The 18,137-nt window shown below is 36.0% G+C and overlaps 1 protein-coding gene across 1 annotated transcript; it reads right to left on the bottom strand.

Moving 5' to 3' along the window:
• Window positions 1-4: 4 nt before the first annotated feature.
• Window positions 5-16,805, bottom strand: LOC134229371 (midasin-like; the record flags this gene model as incomplete). The annotated part of the gene is made up of 12 exons (XM_062711117.1): window positions 15,675-16,805; window positions 15,416-15,493; window positions 12,261-12,355; window positions 12,034-12,102; window positions 10,434-10,445; window positions 9,751-9,762; window positions 8,725-8,797; window positions 5,950-6,017; window positions 3,577-3,652; window positions 948-1,053; window positions 410-503; window positions 5-96 (listed from the first exon to the last, which is right to left on the bottom strand). Coding segments are annotated over exons 1-12 (1,807 nt in total), but the record flags the coding sequence as incomplete, so codon positions are not given.
• Between the last annotated feature and the right edge of the window lie 1,332 nt (window positions 16,806-18,137).

Raw genomic sequence — 18,137 nt, 5'->3', positions numbered from 1 at the left:
AGAGATCCAGCGTTCCCTCCCAGTACAGACAAGGCCACGCCCGCTCCAGAGGGTATAGCAATACAGACACCAACCCACAGACTTCTTAACACACCTCTATAAGGAAAAATTCCACGTCAATTCTGATAAAATATACAAGCTATAATCATAATTATACAGAAGCTCTGTACAGCCAGCAAGTGTATCATTTGAAGAAATATATTTATAACAATACTGGGGGAAAATATACACAATTAGGTTTGTTTATTCATAAATAAGATATTTTATCTTTTAATTAACAACATCTTTGCATCCTAATTAAACAAAAATAATATCAAGCACATTTTAAACAGTTTTGCTAACTACTCTTCAGGTGGAATCATAGTAGATAATTCATTTATTTATTTTGAATTCTATATACACACCATACCTAGATTTCATTTCGTTGGTGGGCCAGCTGTCTGTACTGCCCCACTTAGATCCCTCCATGTTGACCACCCCACTGATGATTCCAAATAAAAGGCCTGTAAAAAAAAAAAATCAGACAACCATGACACAAATTTGTCTCCCTGAAAACTAGGCAACATAGGCCCCTAGGCCCCACTGCTCACCTGAACAAATTCATCCAATCAAATACTTGTTGAGAAAAATGGCAGAACTTAATAACTAGTGGGTATTTGTTTTTATTGCACAAAAACACATCTCTCCTCTGTGGTCAACATTGATGAGTGGAAGATTATCAAGTGGGTAATATTAACAGCATGCCTCCTCTATTCTTGTTGGTCGTCTTCATATTGCATAATGCAGTAAACATATCAATTTATTCTTTGTGTCAAGTCGTCATGTCATTAGGTTCTCGAGTTATGGTTTGGTATTGTTTTTCTCAACAACATTGCAACATTGATATATGTCATAGTATGTTTAATTGATGGAAGAGCTTTATCCTGGACAGTTAATTACATACTTACCACTAATGAGACATATAAGAAGTCCTATTAGTTCATTCTTTATCCCCAGTTCTCTCAGTGACTTGTTCTGCATAACTGTGCCAAATGTACCTCCAAGGATAGGACCCTGAGAATAACAGAATAGTATAATGTATATACATTTAATTTTGTACATCTAATTTTTCATAGATGCTCAATGGCTTCTGTGATCAATTACAGCTACTGAAGCATAAGAGTAAAAAATGTATGTCAGAATGTTAAGTCGTCACTTCAACAATAAGATTGATAAGATCTCTGTCTCTGATAAGATTGTAGCCCTATAGTATTGAGAATATTGTTTTAAATTTAATAAAGAATTTTGGCTAGTAAACAATCATTTAGGTAGGATTCTTCTCTAGTTTCTGACTAGATGAAATTTACAAAGTATACTTATATGTCTCATATATTTAGGTGTAAGAGATTTAAAAGACCATATTTTTCTTTCCTCGTCACAATTGTACAACTCTAAATAGAAAGGGTAAACTGCGTTTGAAAACTAGCAGGGACTATATTTTTGGCGGAATGGTGGTGTATGAAAATATCTTCTAAATTGCCTCTCAAAATTATTATTGAACATTGAATTTGGTTATAATTTTTACGCAATCAAAGACTAGACGAAATTTTCAAATGCAACTTAAAATAATAATAAGGGACTAAAGTTTCAAAATTTATCAAATAGATAAGATTTTTCACACATACTAGAACTATGTTGCCTTTTAATGCTTCGAATCTAAGTACATATTTAAGCCAAAAATCCGTAAAAAGTGTTATTTCTCTCTTAGTAAACGATCAAAACTTTTAATTTTTGTATCATTTTGTACCTTTATGTGAAAACTTTATTATATGTGAAAATGAGAAAAAGTTAAATACAGGAAACATATAAAAATAACTAATATATCCTAGGAATTAAAGAAAAGTAGAGGAAATTCGGATTAGCAAATATCCATTTTATTTAAATTATCTATGTCAGTTTGGTAATATCATCTTATTAGCCCTATATGGTAGTATTCTTTTTATGCAAAAAGAAAAACATTCAATGTTTTGAATTACAAGTAGGGATCGCATGATTGGAAACAGTAATTTTTTATTCTTAATGTCCAGGAGAAAGGTAATGACTTTGACCTGACCTTGCCTCTAATATTAATTTAATCTCACTGATACCATCACTTAGTGATATTGTCCTGTTGATTCTGTGAAAATTTCATTAATTTTTAAATACAAGAAATGTGAGAAGAATCCTACCTTATATGTATGACAAAGAAAATGTAAGATACATGTAAGAAACAACTCAACACGATTTCACATATTATTCATAGAAAGAACATGCATGTGTACTATCTAGTCATCAATTGTATATTAACAAATTCATCTTTCTTTTTTTTTGTTATAAATTGTGTGGTAAATTTAGGAAAAAAATACAATAACATATGCCAAAGAAAAAAACAACAACAGAGTTTACTCCAAGCAAAAGGCCAGTTATCTTTGACTAACTAAGTGCTGTAACCAGAAAAATATTTTGACAAGAACTTGTGTTTTGAAAGGTAATGTTAACAAAATACATGTATTTTGTTTAAAAATTATAAATGTTTGCAAAAAAAAAAATCACTGTTTCTATGAAGCAATACCATGGAACAGTCTAGAAATATCAGTTGAATACATGTATAACATCCATTTGTTCATGGCTTCATTGTAATTTGTGTAAAAAGTTTAATAAATTTATGGAAGAAAGTTCTCATTTGTATCGTCTTATGATAAAATCTCAGAAGAAATTAGTCTGACAGAGAGATAAGATAGTTTACAGAAACTTAAGAACAACAGCTAGAAATAAAATAACAAGGCAAGGGAGACAACCAAGAAAAGTGGTTTACAGAGCAATAGACCCTTTTCCTATGACATATTTTGCGTAGGAGTCATTCCCCTTAGCCGCCATCTTGTATGGCAAAGTAGTAAATTTACCTCTTTGAGGAACCAATTTTAAACATACATGCAAGAAATATTTGGGGGAAAATATTTACAATCTTAAAATTATGAATTAATAGAGACTTTAACAAATGTATATTTAAATTCAATTTCAATTCAGTATAGAAAAATAGTGTTATCTTTACCTCATCAACCAGTATAAAAATTGAACTTGGTTGAATAATATGAAACGATCTGGGAATGTTGCCCTACAATATGGCGACTAAGGGGAATAACTCCTAGGCAAAATATGTCATAGGAAAAGGGTCTATTGTGGGATACATCTGTTAATCACAGATAATAATTAAAAACAGAAAGCTGAGAGAAAGTCATGCACTTATGATAGTAGAATGCATTAAAAATTTACAATAAAATGTAATTTGAAAATATTTTAAAAAAGAAAAACTTGAATGCAGCCTCGATCTATCAAAGCTTTTTTCCCTCACTAATTCAGATATATTACACAAAAAATCTTTTGTTGATACTTTAAATGATACAAGAGGGCATTGGAACTTAAAAATGCTCTAATATATTCAAGTTGAACATGGAAGGTATTGGGTTTTTATATATCAGAAGACTGAGAAGAGTATATTAAAAGTCATAAATGGTTTTAAAAAAACTTCAAAAATAAAGAAAAATCCCGATGACCTACCATGAGTGGTGAAACAAGCATACTGGCGACCAAGATTACAGAACTGTTCTCCACCAATCCCAGGCAGGCCAGCAAACTGAAAGTAAAAGTAAACATTTACATGTGAGTCTTAGTATAATGAAAGTAAAAGAAAACGTTAACATGTATGACGTCTCGGTATAATGAAAGTAAAAGTAAACCATTTACACACGAGTCTTAGTATAATGAAAGTAAAAGTAAACCATTAATTTACACAGGAATCTTTGAATAATCATCAGAATGGTCCAACACATCACCCAGACTACCGTAAATAAAAGTTTAATTTGTGTATAGAAAAATCATCTTTTTTCATCACTGCCAGTTTTTCATGTGCCTTATACTATATGATATTTGTACATCTACATGTACTTAAATATTCTAATCTCTGTACTTACAGTCAACTGGCATCCCTCTGCCAAAGCCAAGCTATTCATTTAAACAATATTTTATACACAGATCTAGAAGGAAATAAGACTGGGCCACAGGATCTGCCTATTTTAGCCCTCTAGCCAAGCTATCTGATATCCTCCAATTTAAACTGAACTTTGTATATATGACAGTTTTACTTTTGCCTAGAGGCTTTGTCCTTAGCATGCAAGACATTTAATCACATTTTGCCTGTGTAGCTCAGTGCTTAGAGCATTTGCTCTAGATTCACAGAGTGAGGAGTTGATCCTTACGTCTCAGGGTTGAAATCACAGTGTGACATGGAGACGTACTGGTCCTTTGAATAACACTGTATAAACCAAGTTCCTGTGTCACAGTAGATGCTAGCATGGAAAAGACCCCTCACTGCTCAATGGCAGTATTAGTCTACATTTTTGCAACCTTCCACCTGCATGTGGTGGGATCTCAATACGAATTACAAATTCTTGATGGGACAATCAAATCAAAGTGCTTGTATTTACCTCCCTTTATCTGTGGTAAGGCCATTTTCTCTCATACACTTTTGAAAATTCTGCCTAAGAATATTGCACATTAAACTTTTTAATCACATTGGACTGAAACACTTTTTCAGTATGTCACCTTACCACAATTACTTTTTTAAAATAGAGTTTGGCAATCAACCTACACATTATACAGCAGAGCTACAAACAGATACACAAACGAACGGACAGACTGACGGACTGAACCATAAGGCAGACAAAGTACAGTTCATAACTTAAGATTGTTTCAGACATTCTAATATTCCTACTACCTGCCGACAAACACATTAAAACATTAGTTAAGTGCTCTGTTTTATAGACATGAAACAGAGGAAATGTGGTTTTCAAAGAACAATCTGAGGATTTATCTCCAAGCTAGAAAGCCTCTTAAAAATAAAAAAAAGTGTTTTATGTTAAAAGATAAAAAAAATTCATGCAATTGTCATCATGAAATAAAAAAAAGCACAGCTGACACAGTAACAAAGCAATGTTTCATTTTTTGAAGATCATGGTCATGCGCTGGGTTACTATGGTTACCCTTTTTGTCTTGGAATCCTAATCAAACTCTGAAGAAAAGAATGCAGTTGGAAACAACAGGAAAAACACATCTGCACTTAATATATAAAAGGAAGTGTATTGCTAATCCAAGCTAAATTCAGTGTCTTTTTTGTTTTATTTGACGTTTACTGTGCCCCCGTAATAAAAAATTCGGGGGGTATATAGATTTTGCCCTGTCTGTCCATTTTGTTTGTCTGTTTGTCTGCAAAAACTTTAACCCCTTGACCATAACTTTTGAGTGGGTTGGGCTATTTCACAGGTGTATTCAGTTTCCTAATACAAAACATTTCTCCAAGTACCCAAAAAATTGACCTCTTGACCTTCACCCACTTTTACACAAAATTACCAAAAAATACTCTTGACCATAACTTTTGAAAAGTTGGCACTAGGGTTTTCATACTTCACATGTATATTCATTGTGACAAGACCTTTCAAAGGGTAAAAAGAGTAAATATATTAAGACGTTGACCTTAGATTTTGACCCATTTTTAAAAATGCATAGCCTTGGACATTACTTTTGAATAGTTATTACTTGTCTTTCATATTTCACAGGTTTATCCCTTATGACAAGACATTCCTTTGGATATCAACAATTTTGACCTTGTGGTTTGACTTGCATTTGAGAGAGATTCAACCCTTGCCATAAGCTGCCATATAGTGTTTCATAAACACATCTTGTTTTTACAATGTAATTAAGTAAAGCAAACACTTCTGAAAGCTGGTAGTCAATGGAAAGTGATTGTTAGAGCTTAATATCATTTTACAATCATTCAAATATGAGCAGTAATTTGTTATAATAAATTATTTGTTACAAAGAGAGAAAAAGAGAGAGAGAGAGGGGAAGAGGGGAGAATAAAGTGTATAAATTTACCTAGCAGTAACACACAGAACCAAGTAATCGAACGTAAACTGAGCATTGTCTCTGACAGTGTTGAATACCTGAAAAGACAAGGAAATAATCAAGTCTTTGTAATATATCCTGTAGTAAAAGGAGTTCACAGTGGATATCTTACAGATACAAGTACATTTTCTTACATTAGAAGGAGTAGGAAATTGATCAATGTTGATCTTTTCTCTATTTTTTCCAAAGTTGACTTCTAAGTTAATGTAACAAAAAACGGGCTCTGGCTTGCCAGTCCAGTCCTCTATCAATCTAGCTAAAGGGTTAACCCACTAGCCCAAGCTAGTAGAATGCTGTGTATCTTGCACTAATATATTGTTGCCCTTCAGAGAATGAGATGTCCTCATCTCTTTTGGAGTGCCAAAACCTAATGGGCAAAGTTCTAGGGTCAATCACTATCACCTGCCAGAGAACATTCAGGTCCCAACATGGGCGCCAAATGTAACAGAAAGAATTTTGTGCCTCTGCTGGGGATTGAGCCCCATACTCTAGCTTGCCGGTAAAGTGCTCTATTAATTGAGCTAAAGGGTTCACCTGCTAGCCCAAGCTTGTAGAATGCCATGTATCTTACACTTCTATATTAATATAAGTGACCACTGAAGTATTTGTAATAGGTAAACTACTGGTATCCATTTCAATATAAGTGACCAACATTCTGACCTTGACTGACCTATTCTGACCTGTGTGACCAACATTCTGACCTTGACTGACCTATTCTGACCTGTGTGACCAACATTCTGACCTTGACTGACCTAATCTGACCTGTGTGGCCAACATTCTGACCTTGACTGACCTATTCTGACCTGTGTGACCAACATTCTGACCTTGACTGACCTATTCTTACCTGTGTGACCAACATTCTGACCTTGACTGACCTATTCTTAAATGTGTGACCAGCATTCTCACCTTGACTGACCTATTCTTACCTGTGTGACCAACATTCTCACCTTGACTGACCTATTCTTACCTGTGTGACCAACATTCTCACCTTGACTGACCTATTCTTACCTGTGTGTCCAGCATTCTCACCTTGACTGACATATTATTACGTGTGTGACCAACATTCTCACATTGACTAACCTATTCTTACCTGTGTGACCAGCATTCTGGTTTGACTAACCTATTCTTACCTGTGTGACCAACATTCTCACCTTGACTGACCTATTCTTACCTGTGTGACCAACATTCTCACCTTGACTGACCTATTATTACGTGTGTGACCAACATTCTCACCTTGACTAACCTATTCTTACCTGTGTAACAAGCATTCTCACTTTGACTGACCTCTTCTTACCTGTGTGACCAACATTCTCACCTTGACTAACCTATTCTTACCTGTGTAACCAGCATTCTCACCTTGACTGACCTCTTCTTACCTGTGTGACAAACATTCTCACCTTGACTGACCTATTCTTACCTGTGTGACAAACATTCTCACCTTGACTGACCTATTCTTACCTGTGTGACAAACATTCTCACCTTGACTCACCTATTCTTACCTGTGTGACCAACATTCTCTCCTTGACTGACCTATTCTTACCTGTATTACCAGAATTCTCAACTTGACTGACCTATTCTTCCCTGTGTGACCAACATTCTCACCTTGACTGACCTATTCTTACCTGTGTGACCAATATTCTCACCTTGACTGACCTATTCTTCCCTGTGTGACCAACATTCTCACCTTGGCTGACCTATTCTTACCTGTGTGACCAATATTCTCACCTTGACTGACCTATTCTTCCCTGTGTGACCAACATTCTCACCTTGTGTGACCATTCTTACCTGTGTGACCAATATTCTCACCTTGACTGACCTATTCTTCCCTGTGTGACCATCATTCTCACCTTGACTGACCTATTCTTACCTGTGTGACCAATATTCTCACCTTGACTGACCTATTCTTCCCTGTGTGACCAGCATTCTCACCTTGACTGACCTATTCTTACCTGTGTGACCAATATTCTCACCTTGACTGACCTATTCTTCCCTGTGTGACCAACATTCTCACCTTGTGTGACCTATTCTTACCTGTGTGACCAATATTCTTACCTGTGTGACCTATTCTTCCCTGTGTGACCAACATTCTCACCTTGGCTGACCTATTCTTACCTGTGTGACCAATATTCTCACCTTGACTGACCTATTCTTCCCTGTGTGACCAACATTCTCACCTTGGCTGACCTATTCTTACCTGTGTGACCAATATTCTCACCTTGACTGACCTATTCTTCCCTGTGTGACCAGCATTCTCACCTTGACTGACCTATTCTTCCCTGTGTGACCAACATTCTCACCTTGGCTGACCTATTCTTACCTGTGTGACCAACATTCTCACCTTGGCTGACCTATTCTTACCTGTGTGACCAATATTCTCACCTTGGCTGACCTATTCTTACCTGTATTACCAGAATTCTCAACTTGACTGACCTATTCTTACCTGTGTGACCAACATTCTCACATTGACTGACCTATTCTTACATGTGTAACCAGCATTCTCACATTGACTGAACTATTCTTACCTGTGTGACCAGCATTCTGGCCTTGACTGAACATTCTTACCTGTGTGACCAGCATTCTGGCCTTGACTGAACATTCTTACCTGAGTGACCAGCATTCTGGCCTTGACTGAACATTCTTACCTGTGTGACCAGCATTCTGGCTTTGACTGAACATTCTTACCTGTGTGACCAGCATTCTTACCTGTGTGACCAGCATTCTTACCTGTGTGACCAGTATTCTTACCTGAGTGACCAGCATTCTGGCTTTGATTGATTTCTTGAATGGTGTCTCCTCATCTCTGTCTTCAGTTTCTTCTCTGTTAACAGTATATTAACATATATAAAACAAAGAATACATTGCATTCCTCACTCTTTATGGTATATAGTACAAAAATACTGAATACTGCAAACCAACTTTCATTTGCAATGACTTTTTTTCATGATTTACTGGGGTAAACTAGTTCACGCCGATTAATTTTTGCAATCAAGCCTTTTTTTATCTGTTTTTTAAAAGAATGAGAGACTTTAAAGACCAGTTCATGGATAGAAACATTTGCAATAACAAGGCTTTTGCAAACCTCATGAAAATTTCTTGCACTGGAATTATAATTTAGTTTACACTATACTTAAAGTTTACTCTGTTTTCATAACATTATATTTCTCATTATACATTAGTGGTTTGTACCACTCTCTGTAAACAATAAAGAAAAACATCTGTGCTTCATACTCTAAGCAAAATACAGTAAAACCTGTCTTATCTGACAAGCCATCGTTGCAAGCCACGGGTTTTGTGTCCATAGAATGGTCACAAAACCTGTGGCTTGTGAACAAATACATATGTACCACTTTCCTAATAAAGGACAGAGTATTAATTGTACTAAAAGATTAGTAGCTGATGAGATGACATGCTATATTGTTGTACATATGAGGAGTAGTGGGATAAAAATTATGATTCATGAGTATTATCTCTAAGAATCTACACCTCAACTCAACATTCCACAACCTGTATCACCCTTTTAAAATGATTATCAGAATATAGAAACAACAAAATTCAAAATATTGTACCATCATGCAAAGGAGATTATATAACCACAGTTTAATTCTACAGACATGATGCAGTTATTAATTCAATCCCAAAATTATCCCTAATATTGAACTAAGTTATATAAGATCTTTGAGGAATTTTATAAAATTTTAAATGTTATACATTGATATTTATTGATCTATATGTTACCAGACAACAAAAACAACATAGTGCTAACCAGCCTACCTTGACTCACTCCTGGATGTCATGAAAAAAGATCAATTTGATAGATAACATCAATGTGTTTCTTCTGATACTAGTATTACCCAGTACACTACATTGACCATTACAAAATCATGATGAATGCCAGGAAAATGAAATATGTACAGTTATATAAATATTATATAATTATATAGATACCATCAGGTTGCCAAAGATATTAAAGAAATTTTAAAAAGTGCATAAGATATTGTAAAAGAAATAACATATACAATGTATATGCATTAGTTTGATTTCAAATGACAACTATTTAAGTCTTACCAGGTATTAGTATTGAGAAATTAGTAGCTGATGACAAGACATATTTATATGAGGATTACTACAATATTTACATCTAGTGATTAGTATCATTTCTCCATACAGCCTCCACACACAGCTTCTTTATTACAATTATGTTAAGCATAGTGTAAAGACAACAGTTGAACAAATTCATAACTGAGCTGTGCCAGCATGCAAATGACATAAAAATATCATGATCACTACTCATTTCTACTCAAGACTTATAAACCCTATTTATTACTTAACTGAATTTATACTTTACGAGATAGTAAAATAAAATAAGCCTCTCTGGGTAGCAGATGTTACACAATGATACTGATAGGACTATATAGTACCAGACAACACAGACAGCAGTGTTCTTACCAGCCTACCTTGACTCACTCCTGAACATCATGAAAAAGATGGAAAAAAATGGATACTGTTTAATCTTAATGTGATTGTACCCAACTACAGAAAGTAATACAAATGATGACTTATACCAGAACAATGTACATTTATACAGCAACTGTATGTGGTTTGTCTCAGTGAATGTCTCAGATGAATTTGCATTTATCAATGATAATTGTATTTAATGAATAGATAAAAAGATGAATTTACAGATGAGCAAAGTTATAATAAAAGCAAAATGTTTAAAACCAATCAGAAGAATAGCCTGTACAGTAGATGACAGTATAATTTTTAAGCATCATCAGTAAGGACTTTGACACAACCATGTGATATTTTTACAGTCTTCACGAAAACTCACTGGTCCGAAGACCGAGGCCAGTGAATTTTGATGTCGGGTCAGTGAAAATCAAAATTCAAGAAGTCCGATGGGCTTGTTGGTTATAAAAATCAACACAGTCAATAAATTTCCCATATTGAAATCCATAAGTTAAATATATTAATTTTATAAAAATCGAAAGTCCCATTTTTACAACTTCAATCGCAAAAAAAACAAACCCAAAAATTAATTTTGTCAACACACATATTACAAAGATGAAAGTCCTTGAAACAAATATCTGTTTCATTGAAAAGTACGACTATCAATTATTCCCATCCATTTATTTACCTTTTGCAGAAAATTCCTAACAGTTACATGTAAGTACTGCTGAATGCTGGTATTTCATCGTAAGTGTATAATTGTTATTTCGAAAGGCATATGAAAAAAACATCGTTTTGGTTTCAAAAATGTTTTTTTACATTTCATTTAAACATTAGTAAGCTGCACCTAGAATATACCCACGTTTAGCTGTTTAGCCTCAATATGTCCGTATTATATTAAAAATTGAACAGTGATGAATTTGTGAACATGCAGTATTAAAACACAAATGTTGAAAACTTAATTATTCACACCTTTGTATATCAACTGCTCAATCAGATAATTACTGTCACCAACCGTACATATGTAAACTTCAATATAACCGTTATTAAAACAAATTATCACCTGTGGGGACCGATTGGCTTCAATATAAGAGAAATTTCAATATAACCGATTTCAATATAACCGTTATTTTAATGCAAAGAATATGAGAGGCAAAATGTTTATTTCTAATTCAAAATAAGCGGAATTTCAAAATAAGCGAGTTCAATATAAGTGGAGTAAGCAATCTTAACTGACTTACTTGCATAAATTTCAATATATAATATAAGAACAAGCACGTTTTTAATTTTTATTGTAACCCTATTATAAAATGGATGTTTTCAACCAACTAGCTAGTAACTATTAACTAGTACGTAAAATGTGCGAATTTCCAAAGAACAACTTACCGAAACGTGACAAAGGACGAAAAATGGCGGCATTCAAAAGTTGAAGTACGTAAACATGTATAAATTTACTGTTATGAAAATGTATTTATTTTATTTTTTAATTAAGGGGCCAGTAAAACTTTTGGTGGGCCAGTAAATTTTGAAAGTTCACGGGTCCGACTGGCCAGTTAGTTTGAAAAGTTTTCGTGAAGACTGTTTTTATTTATTAACTAAGAAGCCTACCCTTCATCCTCTGACTCCTCCTCTGTGTCATTGGGGATGTTACCACGGTAGATACTGGACGGGAAAATACTGCAACAACAACACAATTGTCAAGTGTTTGTTTGCTCTTGATCAGGTCTAACACTGATCTCTTAGATGTATATCATTCATTAACTGTTGATTTCACATCAGAACATGATAAAAAATAATTTATACCGTATTTATGATTTAATGCTGTAAGTGCCCACCTTACAGATGTCCCTGGCCTGTCACCTATCTTCTGTTTTGCAAGCTGATTCAAGATCGATTCACAACGTTCACCTCCTTCATCCAGAAAAATTACCTAAAATCATACAAATAAAGATTCTATATATGTAAAACTTTATTCCCTGATTTTAGCCCCATGGCCCATGCATCTGACTTTCAGTCTGCTTTCTCAAGATTTTTTTATGCAATTGAACAAATTTGAAATTCATCTTTCTGGCCCAGTGGTACTCAAGATGAAGAGTTTTAAAAGTTGTCACTACTTTGGGATCAGTAATATTTCTTGTGAAAAGTTTACAGACAGACATTCATCAGGATACACGTACAGATGAATGCAGGACAAAATGAGATAAACAAGAGGCCCAAGGGCCTTGAATCGCTCTTCTGATAAATTGTACAATCTATCACTTCTATTTGAAGCCTCTAGCCCCAAGTATCCTAAGACCCAAGTTGCATCAACTGACAAAGTTTGATGATTCTTAGCCAATTAGGACTGAAGATATTTTAATAATAAAGCTATAAAAAACCATAAGTACGTCACAGTGACCTACTTTAAGATTGAAGTTTTCTGAGGACTGAAGATGCATTAATAGACAAAGATTGAAGATTCTAAGCCAATAAGTATTTGAGATATTTAAAAGTAGGTCACCGTGACCTACTTTTTTGTCTACATTCTTTGAAAACCCAAGATACATCAACTGACAAAGTTTGATGATTCTAAGCAAATAAGTACCTGAGATATTCAAAAGTAGGTCACCATGACCTACTTTTTGGTCCACATTCTCCGAAAACCAAAGATGCCCCAACTGACAAAGTTTAACAGTTCTCTAGGTCAACCAGTACTTGAGATATGAAAATAGCCATAAAATGTCAAAAGTAGGTCAAGGTGATGTAATTTTTGGTTTGCGATCCCTGAAAACTCAAGTTGCATCAACTGACAAAGTTTGATGATTCTAAGCCGATATGTACCTGATATACTTAAATATACCCATAAAATGTCAAAAGTAGGTCACCATGACCTATTTTTTTGTCTACATCCTTGGAAAACCCAAAATGTATCTACTGACAAAGTCTGATTATTCTAAGCCAATAAGTATTCAAGATACTTAAATATAGCCATATAATGTCAAAAGTAGGTCACTGCGACCTAATTTTTGTAGACGATTTTCGAAAACCCAAGATACATCAACAGACAAAGTTTGATGATTATAAGCCAATAAGTACCTGAGATATTCAAAAGTAGGTCACGATGACCTACTTTTCGTTCGACATTCTCTAAAAACCCAAGATGCATTAACAAGCAAAGTTTGATGATTCTAAACCATTTGTACCATAGATACTTAAATAAAGCCATTAAATGTAAAAAAATTAGGTCACTGTGACCTACTTTCTGGACATCATTCTCCGAAAACCCAAGATGCATCAAATGATGAAGTTTGATGATTCTAAGCCAATAAGTACTGTAGATACTTAAATAAAGCCATAAAATGTCGAAAGTAGGTCACAGTGACCTACTTTTTGGTCATCACTCTCCAAAAATCTAAGACGCATCAACTCACAAAGTTTGATGATTCTAAGCCAATAAATACCTAAGATACTTAAATAAAGCCATAAAATGTCAAAAGTAGGTCACAGTGACCTACTTTTTGGTTGTTACTCTCCGAAAACCCAAAATGCATCAACTCACAAAGTTTGATGATTCTAAGCCAATAAATACCTAAGATACTAAAATATAGCCATAAAATGTTGAAAGTAGGTCATCGTGACCTACATTTTGGTCGACATTTTTCAGAGTCCCAAGATGCATCTGCTGACCAAGTTTGATGATCCTAGGTCTGAAGGTAATCAAAATATGCCTTTTTAAACAATTCAAAAACAAATGCCTGCAAAATTCAATAAGTAATTCACAGTGACCTACTTTTTCATAAATACGTTTTAAGGTCCAAAGATGCATCAACTTACAAGATTTGATGATTCTAAACCTCTCAGTGTCTGAAATAATGGGATTAAATGTTATAAAAAGAATTAGTCATCAAGTTCAAAAAGTAGGTCACGGTGACCTACTTTTAAGTTGTAGTTGTTCAAGGACCCAAGATGCATCAACTGACAAAGTTTGATGATCATAGGCCTTAAAGTGTCCAAAATATGCCTTCAAATCAATTTTTTTAAAAATGCCCACAAAATTTAAAAAATAGGTCACCGTGACCTACTTTTGTGTTAACATGATGTGAAGTCCTAAGATGCATCAACTTACAAGATTTGATGATCCTAGTCCTAAAACTAAGCAACATATAAACGTTTTTATTATTTGTAAATTTAGGTCAACTTTGAAGTGACCTTGAGACCACGCCCTTTGCCCCCGGGTAATTCCTTGAGCAATTTTCAATCTTCGACATATCCTGATCCTTGTATGTAAGTTTGGTGAAAATCTGCCTGGTGGTTCTGGAGAAGAAGATTTTTTAGCAACCAGTACTTTTCGTTTTGTTTTCCTGATTATCTCCCCTTGTTTAAGGGTCCCAACCCTTATTTTAGTATAAAAGGTAGCCCTTGGGCCAAGGATACCCTGTGACAAATTTGATACTGATTGGCCAAGGGGTTCTTGAGTTATGGCCCATATTCTAAAAAGTTAATGCACACCGCACACCGCACAAATGGCCATAGCATTAGGCCAAAAAAAATAATAGTCTTGTTTCCTGCTACCAGCCTGAAAAAAATAGGGTAGGTAGGTCGGAAAATTATTTTATTTTTTTATTTTATTTTATTTTTTCCAGTGGTATTTGTTGGATATGAACTATTACAAAACCAAATTAAACAGGTCATTGGTCAATGTCATCATTTAAAATAAGTAGTGTTTCATGCAAGTCCATATTTAAAATATACATATTTCATGAAATACCACTTAAATGTATATTTTTTTTCACTTTTGGATCATGAAATTTCTGATTTTCCCCCCAAAACTAAATAAAAACTTTAGGGTCGGGTGCAAAAAAAATAGGGTAGGTCGGGTAGCAGGAAACAAGACTATTTTTATTTTTGGCCTTAGCTCTTTGAGCCTTTGGCTCAGAAGAGCTAAAAATTGTGATGACAAATGAACAATTACATCATTAAGATGACAACTGGATAATTATGGTGATCTTACCTGATAGAATTCTCCATTTTCTGTCTTTTGAACAGAGAAGTTATCAATAGAGAAGGATTCTACAATGGCCTTCACTGTCTAAAAGTAAAAATTTCAAATGCACCATACATGTATTACACTAATCTTTTATTCAATACTGAACTCGGAATAAATTATTTTCAATTATTCTTTCATGTTTCTGAGAAAGTTTATAAATCTTTATAAATTAATAGGATTATATTCTCTACTGTTTAGAATTCAATATTTCCCGTTTGTGTACCTCTACCAGTGGTTCCTCATCTATAAAGCTGACAGTCTGAAAGTTAACGTTTTCCACCTCCGAGAGTCTGTCGTCAGACAGGGATGCTGGGACGGGGAGTTTCTCGTGGAGCCTGAGGGGCGGGACGGATTCCGACTTCTCTAAGTGTTTAACGGTGTCCTCAATCTGATTCTGTCTACTTAAAGCTTCATCCAGTTGGAGACTGTCCTCTGCCGCTTTCTCCACTTGAAATTTCTTTTTTGGCGGTGCTGTGCTTTGTTCTCCATCCTTCCCTCCTTCCACCTTGTTAATATCTCCATTCTCATGTGGTTCTACAGAGTTTTCTCCCAGGAGTTCTTTCTCCTTCTCACTGTTGTTATTTTCTGTTTTACTATCATTAGATCCCACTGCCTCTGCAGCTGAAATGTCTGTGTTATTCTGTACTGTTGCCTCACATTGCTGTTCAGGGTTTTCAGGTATCTGTTCTGAATCTTTTTCCTCATTGTTATTCTCACAGCTGATGGCAGCTTTTACAACATCTGCATAGGAAACATTCTGTGTTGTGTTCTCTTCTGCCGCTGTTTTATTCTGGTCTAGGGTCTCATTCTCTTCAGAAGATTGCCCTGGAGCCGCCTTATTAGTATTCTCAGCCTTGCCGCCTTCATTTTCACACAATATCTCGTCTTTTTCTTGTTTTTGTTTCACATCCTCATTGTCACTGGTTTTACCCTGTGCTCCTGCTGTATCGCCTAAGTCCTTATTTGTGTCTTCCTCCCCAAAATCCCAATCATCATCCTCCTGCGTTTCCTCTACTTTCGGTTTGTCCTCCTTTAACTCATCTTCCTTGACTTTTTCTGTCTTAGTCAAGTCAGCACTGTCAAGATCCGCGTGTTCTTCATCGTCTGCCACATCTAATTTATCGTTTGATTTATCATCTTCCTCCTTAGTCTCCTTCTCGCTGCTGTCATCGTCCGACTTTTCTTCAGACACCGACTTTGACGGTCGTTCATCCTCGTGAACTGGAATCTTAACAACAAACAAAAACGAAGTCATTGTGTACGATGTGCATTAACATTATTGCTGAAACCAGCTTCACATGATATTACTACAATTCTTATCTTTCTATCTTTAGTCCGAATTTTCAGTGTCTTTTGCGGCCATCTTTAAAACTCTATTTTGTAAGTCAACACCGGATGCCCGATTTCCGGAAACGCTGTAAATAAAAAATAAATTGTCGCTGACCTTAAGTTTAACAGCTGTTATAATTAAAGATTAAGATTGTTCACCATTGACCGATTAACTACATGATTTACAGTAATAAAGAACCACAAAATAGTATACATGTATAGCATGTATGGGTAATATATATATATATAAAAATCTTTAACTCTAAAAAAAATTATAACACCCTTTTGCTACTAAAAATGCACAGAATCAATATTTTAAAATGTCATCCTAGATTTACTTTAATGATATACAAAAAGTCATCTAAACATAATTCAGATTAAGAAGAGAGAGAGAGGGATATAGCCTGGAGAGAGAGGGAGAGATCGAGCCTGGAGAGAGAGGGGGGGGACCTGGAGAGAGAGAGAAGGAGCCAGAAATGAAAGAAGGAGCCTGGAGAGAGAGAAAGGCAGTCTGGAGAGAGAGAAGGAGCCTGGAGAGAGAAAGAGCCTGGAGAGAGAGAGACTGTAGAGAGAGAGAGAAGGAGCCTGGAGAGAGAGAAAGAACCTAGAGAGAGAGTGAGCAGGAGTCTGGAGAGAGAGGGAGTCTGGAGAGAGAGGGGGGCCTGGAGAGAGAGGGGGGAGTCTGGATAGAGAGAGGGAGCCTGGAGAGAGAGAAGGAGCCTGGAGAGAGAGAAGGAGTCTAGCTGGAGAGAGAGAGAAGAAGCCTAGAGACTGGAGAGGGAGCCTGCAGAGAAAGACAGAGGGAGTCTGGATAGAGAGAGGGTGCCTGGAGAGAGAGAAGGAGCCTGGAGAGAGAGAGAGAGACTGGAGAGAGAGAAGGAGCCTGGAGAGAGAGAGAGAGAGAGAGAGCCTGGAGAGAGAGAGAGAGGGGGAGCTTGGAGAGAGAGATGGTGCCTGGAGAGAGAGAGAGGGGGGCCTGGAGAGAGAGAGGTAGCCTGGAGGGAGAGAGTGAGTTCTGGAGAGAGAGACAGAGAAAGAGAGAGAGATAGGGAGCCTGGAGAGAGAGAGAGGGAGCCTGGAGAGAGAGAGGTGGAGCCTGGAGAGAGAGTAGCCTGCAGAGAGAGAGGGGGAGCCTGGAGAGAGAGGGAGAGGGAGCCTGGAGAGAGAGAAGGAGCCTGGCAAGAGAGAAGGAGCCTGGAGAGAGACAGATGGGCTGGAGAGAGAGAGGGGGGGGGAGCCTGGAGAGAAAGAAGGAGTCTGGAGAGAGAGAGAGAGAAAGGGAGTCTGGAGAGAGAGAGAGGGAGCCTGGAGAGAGAGAAGGAGCCTGGAGAGACAGAGGGAGCCTGGTGAGAAAGAG

Source organism: Saccostrea cucullata, unplaced genomic scaffold (genome assembly GCF_032062105.1).
Source record: "Saccostrea cucullata isolate Sc308-1 unplaced genomic scaffold, CSIRO_AGI_Scuc_v1 ctg6713, whole genome shotgun sequence".
In the NCBI taxonomy this organism is placed as follows: domain Eukaryota; kingdom Metazoa; phylum Mollusca; class Bivalvia; order Ostreida; family Ostreidae; genus Saccostrea; species Saccostrea cuccullata.
This window is presented reverse-complemented; position numbering and strand designations above follow the sequence as displayed.